The sequence below is a fragment of the Pleurodeles waltl genome, chromosome 7 (genome assembly GCF_031143425.1).
Source record: "Pleurodeles waltl isolate 20211129_DDA chromosome 7, aPleWal1.hap1.20221129, whole genome shotgun sequence".
Taxonomy (NCBI): domain Eukaryota; kingdom Metazoa; phylum Chordata; class Amphibia; order Caudata; family Salamandridae; genus Pleurodeles; species Pleurodeles waltl.
In genome coordinates, this window is record NC_090446.1 from 218746629 (window position 1) to 218759144 (window position 12516).

Here is a 12516-nt window from a genome sequence, read left to right on the forward strand (position 1 = left end):
TGTGTGCGTGGGTGAGTAGTTTGAAAGTGATCCTCTTGTCTACGGGGAGCCAGTGAAGGTCTCTCAGGTGGTGGGAGATGTGGTTGTGGCGGGGTACGTTGAGGATCAGTCAGGCAGAGGCATTTTGGATGCACTGGAGGCATCGTAGGTGTTTGGCAGAGATGCCTGTGTAAAGTGCGTTGCCGTAGTCCATCTTGCTGCTGACGAGGGCCTGTGTCACGGTTCTTCTTGTTTCAGTCGGGATCCACTTATAGATCCTGCGGAGCATGCAGAGGGTGTTGTAGCATGAGGAGGAGACTGCGTTGACCTGTTTGGACATGGAGAGGGAGGAGTCGAGGATGAATCCTAGATTTTGTGCATGGTTGGTGGGAGTTGGAGGGGTTCCCAGTGTGGTCGGCCACCATGAGTTGTCCCAGGCTGAGGGGGTGGGCCCGAGGATGAGGACCTCCGTCTTGTCCGAATTCAGCTTCAGCCGGCTATCCCTCATCCATTCGGCGATGGCCTTCATGCCCTTTGGAGGTTGGGTTTGGCGGTGTGCGGGTCTTTGGTGAGGGAGAGGATGAGCTGTGTGTCATCGGCGTACGAGATGGTGTTGAGGTCGTATTCGCTGGCCATGTAGATATTGAACAGTGTAGGGCTGAGGGAGGAACCCTGGGGAACGCTGCAGATGATGTCGGTGGCGTTGGATCGGAAGGGTGGGAGGCGTACACTTTGGGTTCGGCCGTGGAGGAAGGAAGCGATCCAGTTGAGGGCTTTGTCTTGTATTCCGGCTTTGAAGAGGCGAGCTATCAGGGTGCGGTGGCAGACTGTGTCGAATGCGGCAGATAGGTGCAGGAGAATGAGGGCTGATGTTTCTCCATTGTCCAGTTGGCGTCTGATGTAGTCTGTGGCGGCTAGAAGGGCGGTCTCGGTGCTGTGGTTCCGTCTGAACCCTGACTGGGAGGGGTCCAGGATGTTGTTGTCTTCGAGGTGGCGGGTCAGTTGCATGTTGGCGATTTTTTCGATGACCTTCGCAGGGAACGGGAGCAGGGAGATGGGACGGAAGTTCTTGAGTGTCAGCTTTGGGCTTCTTCAGGAGGGTGCGGATTTCGGCATGCTTCCAGCTTTCCGGGAAAGTTGCTGTTTCGAAGGAGATATTGATGCCCTTCCGTAGTTGGGGGGGGGGGGGGGTGATGATTGCATCAGCTTTGTTGTACACGTGGTGTGGGCATGGGTCCGACAGTGATCCTGAGTGGATGAAGTTCATGATCTTGAGTGTCTCTGTGTCATTGATCTTTGTCCAGGAGGTCAGGTGGTTGGTGTGGTGGGGCTTGCGGGGATGGGGTCTGAAGTGGTTGTGGTAGAGGAGCTGTTGTGGATGTCGGTGATTTTCTGGAGGAAGTAGGTGGATAGAGTCACAGAGTTCTTGGGATGGTGGGATGTCGTTGACGTTGGTGCTGGGATTGGAGAGTTCTTTCACGATGTTGAAGAGCTCTTTGCTGTTGTGTGTGTTGTTATCCAGGCGGTCTTTGAAGGAGGAGCTCTTGGTTATTCTGATGAGTTGGTGGTATCTGCGGGAGGCGTCCTTGAGGGCTGTGTGGTTGTTGGGGGTGCGTTCGTGGAGCCATTTATTTGTTAGTTTCTGGCAGTCGCGTTTGGAGGCTTGGAGCTCGTCGGTGAACCAGGTGTTTTTTTTGCAGGCTTGGTTGTTGGATGGGTTCTTGAGAGGTGCTAGGGAGTTGGCACAGTTGGTGATCCACTATTTGAGGTTGAGAGCGGCGGTGTCTGGGTCGGTGGGTTCGGCGGGTGGGTTCTGGGCGAGGGTATTGGTTGGTTGCTCTTTGGTGACTTTGCTCCAGCAGCGGCGAGGTGGTTGTTGGGGGCGGTGGTGCTTGGTTTGTTTCTTGAAGGTGAAATGGATGCAGTGGTGGTCGGTCCAGTAGAGTTCGGTGGTGTGGTTAAAGGTGACGGGGGCGCTTGTGGTGAAGATGGGATCAAGCGTGTGTCCTGCGATGTGGGTGGGTGTGGTGACGAGTTGTCGGAGTCCGAGGTTGGCGAGGTTGTCTATCAGCGTGGTGGAGTTGAGGTTGTTGTTGTTCTCTAGGTGGTAGTTGAGGTCTCCGAGGAGGATGTAGTCCGTGGAGGGGAGTGCGTGGGTGCTGGCGAGATCGGCGATGGTGTTTTTGAAGGGTGCTCGTGGGGTCGGTGTGGATCTGGAAGTGTAGGTGCTCGGCGATCTTGAGGGTGTTGTCCGTGTAGGTGGAGACTTTGAGGGTGGATTTGTGGGTGATGGCTATTCCTCCTCCGATGCCATTGGTGCGGTCTCTTCGGGTGATCTTGTAGCCGTCTGGGATGGCTATGGCGATGTCGGGTGGTGAGGAATCGTTCCACCAGATTTCGGTCAGGAAGGCTATGTCTGGGGCGGTGGTGTCGAGCAGGTCCAAGGGTGCGATGGCGTGCTTGCGAGTGGAGCGGGTGTTGAGGAGTATGCAGTGGAGGTGGTTGGATCCGGCTCTGGGGGTTTCGTTGTTTTGTCGCAGGTGAAATTGCAGGTGTGGCAGGAGAAGGGACCAAAGGTGTTCCTTGGAGAGGATCGGAAGCAGTCAGTGTTGTGGCCAGGGTTGAGGGCGTTGAGGTCGCTGGTTGTATAGCGGCGTCTGGCGGTGTGGTGGTCCCGAGGGGGGGGTGGCGCTGGGCGTGGTCCAGGCGCGGACAGGCGCAGACGGGCTTGCCTCTGGCGCACCAGCGGCGTGGACGTGCAGCGACCGCCATTAAGAAGGGAGGAGGGAGTGAGGAGCAGCTGGGAGGAGGGAGGGAGAGGCGAATGGGGGCGTGAGGTGGGGCGGGGACGCAGGGACGCAGCGGCTGGGGAGCGGTGAGCGGCTCAGAAGGAGCCGGAGCGCACAAGGGGCAAGATACAGGCACAGAGAGTGGAAAAAAAGGAGGAAATTGCACAATAGACAAGGGGCAAAGAATAGTCACAGAGAGTGGAACAGAAACGGAGGAAAAACGCACAAATAAACAAGGGGCAAAGTACAGGCACAGAGAGTGGAACAAAAACTGAGGAAATGGCACTAATAAGAACAAGGGGCAAAGTACAAGCACAAAGAGCGGAGCAAAACAGATTGACACGGCGCAATAAAAACAGAGCACAAAAAAGTAAAATTAACCAACGTAGAAGTCTAGCGACGCTTACCTGAAGCCCACTAGACACCAAGGATGAGGCGCAGGCGGGTCGATGAGGGCCTCGAACACGCAAACAGCAGCGTGGGCAGGGGTCAGGGACACGGAGGCAGCAAGGTGGTGCTGCGATCGTGGGGGAAGCGAGCTCCAGGCCAATGGTAGGTCAGAGGTCGCTCCCACTGACCTAAAACTGTATTTTAGCACAAACAAATATGTATGTGTAAATTTGCTTGTGTGAAAATCTGTGAAGCGTTTACAAGTTCACTTTCTCTCCAACCACTTTTCTCCCCAACCATGGAAGAGGTTTTAATTCTGAACCTTGGCAGGAGTAAATTTTCAACCTTTCTCAGCAGGGGAAATGATTAACAAAGAGCTGGAGAAAAGCAGTAAAATATAAAAAAGTTAGCAGGTCTGCACAGATGCAAAAGGGCATTGCAGCCCTGGAAGTATTGCTTATCGCTAGCTTCAGCCCCAGTACGTATATCTGTAGAAAAGTGGCAAAATAAGGAAATCCTTAGTATTCAAGTACTACTATTGTATTAACCCTGGATGGAATAATCAGAGAGGCTATTATCTGAGCTCCTATATAATGAGATTGCTGCCATACTTTGTTACCCCACTACATGGCACCAAAAGCACAAGTACATTTGTTTTTACAGGACAAATAGATTTATGAAGTAACCGATTCCATCGACAGGTAGATATTTCATTAAATTCCATACTCCTGAACTACAGATTAATCCTTTTATATTTTTGTAAGACAGATCTGCCATAGGTCTTGCCCATCACACAGTACTGTACCAGTCAATAAACCAGTTTCACCAAATGAACGAGCATTGAATAACTATAGACATCTGTCACTGCTGGCCAAACAGAGGACTCTAATCTACTGTAGCACTGCAGGTCCCAACTAGCTACACATAATGACCACCTCTTTAAATCTCACAAAGATATTCAGATATGGGAGGATAACAACAAAGCCAAACCCAGCAAATAGACCAACCATCTGTCCGTCCAACCCTGCCTGCTCGGGACCATGAACTTAAAAAAAATATTACGTTTGACAAAACAGTGCAGCAACCAGTTAAATGGGGTGTATTAATAAGAAATACTGTAATGGGACCTCCGGAGCTGCTCAAAGCTGCCAGCAAACTGAAAACCATAAGCTGTGTATCTACCCGTCAGACGTCTTCCTTCACAGCACTGCGAAGTGCTGCATAACATAATAACCACACCTCAGTGCTCATGCACAATATGGAAATACTTCAAATTTAGGATCAAAGACGACAACGCACTTCCAACCACAAACCGTACATTGTGTAGCTTGCGGCCCATGTATGCAAGTCCTTTAGCACCCACATAGGGGTAAGCGCTATATAAATGCTGCAATGCCATAACAACCCATTACAATGCTGAATATTACCCACCATAAAAAGTACTGGTTTATGAACATGTCTGTCATCAAGAAACACTAGATACATATCTCTAACCCTCACAAATTAGAATAGTGACACCATGGCCATATTGCTTTCAAAATCCTGGCATTAACACACTCTCTCCATTCTTAAATCGAGACAGAAATCGAAGTCTACAGAGACTAGGTTTGGGACAGCCAAAAGGTGTGGCTTTAATGCGCCAATTGCTGCAAACACGGGTACGCACAAATGTGCCCAGCCTACATGTCCAATGTCTCTTTGCAACCGGTCTCTTTCTGTACTTATATCTGTGTCCATTTTGTATTCACCAAGCTTGCACACTACTGTGCCTCTAGTTCTCCAAACTTAAGGTGCCATTTAGAAGAGCAACCTTAGGGAATAAAAACAAAATAGGGAACATACCTAGGAGACGCAGAGAGGCACGTTTCACAGCACAATCCTGTGTGCGTTTATGCATTGCCACATTGAAGCCAGACCGTGATTGTTTTTTAAAACATAAATCTATTGAAACGCAGGAAAACAAATTAAGAAAAATTGCACACACCAGTTGGCACAATGTTTATCATTGGAAGTGCAAATTAATATTTTCGCCTGTGTCCAATATTTATCTAGGTGAGGTGGATACCTTCACTAAGGTAGAATGCTCGAACTTTTTCGCACAGGTCCGCTCCAATCGTCAGGTTAATTTAACATGTCTGTGCAGACAGTAATGGACATTCTTATCTTCTGCAGTTATGAATCTGGGCTTTGGACTCTTTTAATAAAACCACTTACATGGAAGTACGGTCTTTAAGACCAGAACTATTAATGTTACAGGGCATCCCAAGCACATATGCAGAAGTCGAATATATATATATATATTCAAAGAAGCCCCAAATGTATATTAAATGATCAGTCTGGTAGGCATACTGTCCCCACGGTTTATACATACATCAAGAGGCTGCCTAACTGATCATGAATTGGGTTGTTGGTTGCTAAATGTACAACTTTTTGGGCGTTTTATTGTGCTCAAAATGTGTTTTGCCACCTGTTTTTATATACTGAGAGAGGTAAAGAGAGTTTATTTTCATTCACCTAGTGGTTTATCCGCTTTTCCACACATGGCAAAGAAGACAGGGGTTCAGCTAACACAAATTATGGTACATTCACATTCTCTCTCTCGTTTCTTGTGATTTCCAGTGTTTCATGTAAACTGATGTTATTTCCAGCTAGTTATTCATTGCTGAGTCGGTATAGCAGTCTCCTCTAAAGTGAGCAGTACATGTACTAATCCACAAGAGCCTGTAGAATTATGTGATCTTCAATATTTTGAAGTGACTAATAACCAATTTAAAGGGGTGGGACATTTGTTTATATGTACTACCGGAAGCGGCTATCCCAAGACGAAGCAACCTATTATTGCAACTTATTTTAACATTAAAGGTACACACAAAGTGGTCTACAAAAATGCTTGTCTTTATTAAAAAAACAATACACGAATAAGCGTCAAGATGTTATTATAGATACATTTTATACATTAAGGCAGATCTTTTGACATGCCGACCCCAGACTCGTTCACAAACACTTATTAACAGGAGTAAGCACTGTTCATGCCTAAAAAAAGAAAACAAATATATGTTTGGCTGCTCTCAGGGGAGTTACAGAAACAAGAACAGTTGAAAATGTAGACGATAAAGAACGGTTTTCATTCGCAGTTATTTTAACATATAGGAGCTCCAGCTCTCCCACGGACAGTACAATACTCCTGGCTGTGAGAAAAGAGTAGAAAAGCAAACAAAACACGTGCCTTTCAAGCACTTGTGCTGTGATTAGAAAAGGCACTGTAAAAATAGGACACAAGCACTGCATGACTGTGCTATAGATTCAGTGCCAAGACAGTAAGTCTGCATTAGATTTCTGTTGGTTTATTAGATGGATCCTACTGCTGAATTAGAACATGACGGTACATCAATTACACGGGTAACTGCCATTCGTTCCAAGGGAAGACCAAAATAATTAATTTCCGTCCAGTTTTGCACAGTACACTTACAATGTGCAAATAAGGAGTTTTGAGGTTAAAATCATGTACACATATGAACTGCAACTAGTATCATCTGGTGGTGGGTCACCCATAATTAATAAAGAAGATGCTCATGACTATGCAGAGTCTCAAAAAGTTAGACGTTCTGTGTTTTCCCAGCAACTGATATATCTACATCAGATATCTACACAGTGCTTTCCATTGGGTTCGGATATAACTTTCAATGGATGTTAGTTACAAGACCTGCTCCACATTTCTGGTCCAAAACAGATTTCCATAGGAAAGAAAATCATTTCGAAAGCATACTGTACATCAATCCCATCTACTTCTTATTTCGAGGCTTTAACTCTTCTGCTGCATTACGCAGAAAAATGTAGTTTTTCTTTTGAGGATTATAAAATTCATGGCCCTAGAGGAAAAAAAAACAAGTTAGCAGTTAAAAGTAGGAAATACGAACAAACAGATCTACAATTAAATACGTAAGTTACAATCAGGACCGGTTTTCAGGTTTTGGCTTTGTTTATAATACACAAACAGTGGAACTTTCAGTTCATCCCTTTCAACCATTCGCTCTCTTTGATCAGTCTCGCTTGAGACAATCACCTCGACTCTCCCCAATGGAGTTAACTCTCTCACCTAATGTTACTGGCTGTTTGGGTGTATCCGTCCATCTGCACTTTAATGCTTGCAAGGAACTGTACATGGGACTACTTTACAGGTTCCATCTGTGCGCCTTGCTCTAATTTTCTAACCTGCCTGTGTTAGCACATTAGACTAATACCTACTGTCTTTTTCAGTGATTGTTGCTCAGTGCACCTATCCTTTATAAGCATGAAAAATACAAAGGGTTATATTACGCAAATTATTAATACTTAATAGTCCAAAGCTAAAGATATGAAAGCTGGGTTGGCCTTGCAGGATTAAAACTCATCACCTGCAGTTCATATCAGTTTGTCAGTGGCCATCTTTATGTTTCAGTTTGCTGGAAATCTCCATATCTCAAAGCATTATTCTTAGCTTCTATGCCCACTCCACTATGGTAGACAGTCCCAATATACTAAGTTTATAAAAACGTGAAAGTGGGTATTTGTTCTTCTACCCAGAAATTCACAGCCTACTCTTTCATTTGTCCACACACATGCCGAAATTGGCACTGAACTACAAGAAACAAATTATAGCTAAAAGTAAACTAGCAATGGGCCGGGCTTGGCATTCTCAGGCGAAGGCTATTTTTTTGTTTTATTATTTTTTATTTCAAGTGTATACCACAAAAAGAAAAAGAAAAAACGTGCTGGCTCTATGTGGCAAGCCATATATTTGGAAGAAAAATTTCAAATGTAAAAAAGAAAAGATCTCCTCTAATTTAATAGAATAGTAGTAGTGCTTCCTTGCTGGCAGGCATATTTTGAACAGATTCAGAAACCTTTGTAGTTTTAGTACACATCATAGTAAAATGAATCATAACGGCACAATTAAAATATTATAATGGCTTTGAATTACGTGTAAACTTATTCTGTCTAAATTATCATCTCTGTGCGGCAAGTCTCTCCTGCCAATACCCCATGCACCACACAAGCAGCTGGGGGTGAGGATGCCCCTGACTTTTTACAAAAAAAAAAAAAAAAAAAAAAACTTTTCAGGATATGGGGACCAATTCCCAGGGTCCTGTAATGACCGCTGCAACATTTTGCAAATACGCTGCAGTAGCCCAATCAGATTGCGTGTTACTGCAGTGCCCCTGTGGCTCGCTCTCCTAATAGGATTTGAGTATTTTGTTCAATTATCGGTATGACGGGGTTCCTGTTCAACAAAACAGTGCACGAATTTCGTAACTTTTCTAGGAAATTAAATACTCACCCTGAGCAGCTTTTCCAACTCAAATTTTGTTGAAAACTACTGAACGGACTTATACCAGATACAAACATCACACTTTGAGTAAACTTCTAACTTTCTACCAAATTTAGTGTAATTTTGTTCTGCTGTTTTTTCAATTTCGGAGAGCAAAGTTTCCTATGGGAATAAAAATAGAAAACTGATTTTTTGGGATGTACCCATTTTTACTGAAGCCCCAGCTAAAGACTTTGACATGAAAGTTTACGTGAATTAGCCAAAGTGAGTGAACTTTTTTTGGGGAAAAATTTCAAGCAAATTCGTCTAACAGCACCAACGTTTTAAAGAAAAAAATGTCTTTCCAATAGAAAGTCAGACCTACATATTTTTACTTTGCTGAAAACGGAGGATTGAAGAGCATGTGGGTAGGAAGATGTCATGAAATCCACACAAGTGAGACGCCACACTGGACTCCACTAGGTGTCTTGTTTTCAGACATGTTTCCCTGGTGGAGGCCAATCCTAGACAATAATAGTGCAGCATTCAGCATGGCAAGTAAGAGGAAATTCGAAATAACTCCACTCTGCCAGTGCATATATGAAAACTACATGCCACAGAATCCAAATTTCCTCTTGCTTGCCAGGGGTACGGGGATGCTCTGAACTCAGGTATGCAGAAAGACCTTTGGGGCTGTAGGAGTGGGTGATAAGCCCAGAGCCAAGACAGCCCACCCACATCCCATGCTTTTTTCTTCTTTTAATAAAAACAAAAACATGTATCCCTCGGATCTAGGAAGCTCTTCTTTCCACTGGGTACAAATATGGTAAATCTCAAATCAACCCAGGGGTAGAAAGACTATTGGGCCGGTTCTGGGGTGGAGACACAGTCCAATACCCCCCCTCCCTCCTTTCTTAGGACCGTTTTAATCCCTGGTGTCTCGTGGCCTTTCTACCCATCAAGGGACAGATTAGGGGAAAACTCCCAATCAAAGCAAATATCCTACTTGCTCACTGGGGCAGAAAGACTATTGCCGCTTCTGGAATGGTGGCATAGTCCAATGCTCTGGTGTGCTGCCCACCTTTTCTTTTTCTTGCCCATTTAAAAAAACCCTGGTATCTAGTGAGCTTACTGCCTCTATCCCTCTCAAGGGATCAAATTGAGACAAACCCCTTATCTTCACCCCAAGAGGGGAAGAAAGACTTTCACCCATTTTGGGTACGGTGGGGTAAGGTCCAATGTTAGGGTGACACACCACCACCAGTTTGTTGTGCCCCACTGTAAATTCCCTGGTGTCTCGTGGGCTTTCTAATGTAAGTGAAAGTAAAATGAGCTGATCAGCTCATTTCAGTTTCAATTTTACAATAATGACATCAGTGCGCACAGAACGTGATTAAAGGGGAAAAAACAGCCTTGGGTTTCCTAGCAGCCCCACCCGAAATAAAAAAAAAAATAAAGAGAATCCCTCTAGCGACCGCCAGAGGGATATTCCTTGTCCTGGGCATGTTGTTGTGGCCTCCATGTCAATAGCGCCTGACTTGGACCACTCCTGTTGTAGATGCCACATCAATAGTGTTCAAGATGTTAAAGGGAAAAATTGTCAAGGACATTAATTGTAAAAAAATAAAAAATAAAAATCACATTAGACTGAACTAAAAACCTGGGATGCATTGAGTTTAAGAGTGCTCCAAATATGAAAGGGTAAGTTAGCACAGAGCTCATAAACCCTACGTTACTCAGTGTGAAAAGTGAACGTGATACATGTGAATCAACACAAATGGCTTTATGTGAATGATGATGATGACAGGGAAGTGGCTACCTGTTTCTTCTGGTTGTGGTAACTCAAGTACATTAGCAGGTTATTAATATGTCCATATTTTGATCCACATTGTGTAAAATTAGCGAGATAATCATCAAGACTTGAGACAAAAGAGAATGGAGTTGGGTGAGTAGGTATCCACTGATAAAAGTCTATAAGGTAGGTAGCGTAACTTGTGGCAGAGTAAGAAAGAAGGGATGTAGTTCAAGTAAGGTTGTACAAAGAATATATCTCATGCTATAAAAATAGTACTACACTTGTGTGGGTGGGCCTATCACTGGATACAGAAAAGTTTCCAAAATGCAACATGAAAACATCAAGATTTTTCCTTTTAATTTCAATTATTCTGGGAATATGGGTAGCTATGGTATTTTGTCCCCAGGTTAGCTGGCACTATTGAAAACCTACCAACCTCAGATATTTTTGAAAAACAGACACCATGGGGAATCCAGGGCGGAGTGATGAGTGTGGAGGCCACTACTGTTTCTTACATTGAATGTCTTCCAAATGTCAACCATCTACAAAAACACAAACTCCTCTCTGTGTCCTGCTCCATGGGTACTAAGACTGGACATTCTTGAAAAATAAAGACCAAGGAATATCCAGGATGTTGCGGCTTGCATGTATACTAGTATATTTTCTTACACAGAATGTCCTGCAAATGCAATGGATATGACTAAACAAATATTAATTTTCTTGCATGCAGGATGCCTGCAGTATATGGCCCAGAGTTGACTACCACCCAGACGAAGCAACCAACTCAAGACATTTTAGAAGTCTAATCACACAGGGAAGTTCAAGATAATGTGGATTAACTGGATCTCAAGACTCACTGTCCCTGCATCAAGCCCCCCTGTCACCCATTCCCTTTCCAAGGGCCCAGGACTATCTTTCTGCTCACCTCGGTGTCAGAGAACCCACTTGGCACAGATTAATGAATATAATAAAATGAAAAAGAAAAACTGATCAGGTGGTGGACTGGCGCGACCTGGCATCAGACCCTCTCACCACCACGAGGTTCAAGTTAATGTTTTTGCCGTCCTAGGGAGGAGGATTAGTGGGGGGGGGTCCGTCCATCGGTCCCTGCAGGGAGCAGATGTCCCACTAGACAACAGCCGAGATTTTTAAAGTAGTTATAAGGTTTGGATCTGGCCTGTGCAAACATCAGTATTCTCACCCTCCCTCTACACCGCCACCAAGCCCACACCATCAATCAACTCACCCCCTAAAAAGGGTTCATCGGAGTGTTTACCCCCGTATTGGTCTCTCCAAGGGGCAGGCAGCCCAATGGACACCAATATAAGGTTAAAGTAGTGGGAACTGGCCCGTCCAGACATTGAGCTGCCCTTCCACACGCCCATACCTAAGATTTTTTTCTGCCCACCCGCAGCCAAAGTCCAAATAAAGAAATCGCCCATGGCAAGAGAGGAAATTTGGATTTTGTTGGGTGCAGTTTTGACATAAGGGTAGACAAAGAAGCAGTAGACCCCCATTTTACTGTTGGGGGTCAGAAAGAGAAACAGGTGCCTCAGGGTGGGGCCCAAAGCCAAGATGGGCCAGCACCTCACATCCTTCCTTTTATGGATACTCTGCCCTTGTGTCAAGGAGGCTTTCTGCACACTTGGGGCAGAAAGACTGGAAGTTAATATTTTAATCTGCCCCCCAAAGGGGCAAAGACATTGATGCAGGAATGGAGAGGTGGAACCCAATGCCAGGCTGGATAAGCCAAGCACCCCATTCCTTTTTACATTTTTTCCAGGTTGTTTCTTCAGGCTTTCTGGCATATCCCCTGAGCTGGTCAACATGGGGCAAATGCCCCAATTTCTGCACTCTTTGGACATAAAGTACATAAGACCAACAACAACAACAAAAAAGAAAATATTAAAAAAAAGTTAGGGGATGGGGTGCGTCCATTGTCCTGGCAACAGGTACCCCTTCCTAATTCCCCATGTCCAAGACTGTTTCTGCCTCCTCTTGCGGGCAGGTTTGGGACATTAACCACAAATGTGTCCATCCCCAAGGAGACAGGAAGCATACTGTTGGGGGAAAAAAGTGAAAAAATGAATTGGCTGAGGAGCCACTGGCATGTCTTGGCATCGAGCCCCACCCTCAGGCACCCGGCAATCTTTTTCCCTCAGGGGGAGGCAAAATGGCACCTTTAACCCATCTCTGAACCTCAATATGTCAAAACTATGCCCAAATAAATCCCAGTTTCCTTTCACCTATCATTGGGGAAGGGTAGAGTATTCGGG

General features: G+C 45.1%; 1 protein-coding gene across 1 annotated transcript in view; it reads right to left on the reverse strand.

Moving 5' to 3' along the window:
• Nucleotides 1-6032: 6032 nt before the first annotated feature.
• RAE1 (ribonucleic acid export 1) overlaps nt 6033-12516 on the reverse strand; it is a 96467-nt gene continuing 89983 nt past the window's right edge. The window contains exon 12 of the mRNA XM_069243592.1: nt 6033-7027. Coding sequence (XP_069099693.1) covers nt 6941-7027 — 87 coding nt within the window. The 3' untranslated portion in view covers nt 6033-6940. The remainder of the gene's footprint in view (nt 7028-12516) is intronic.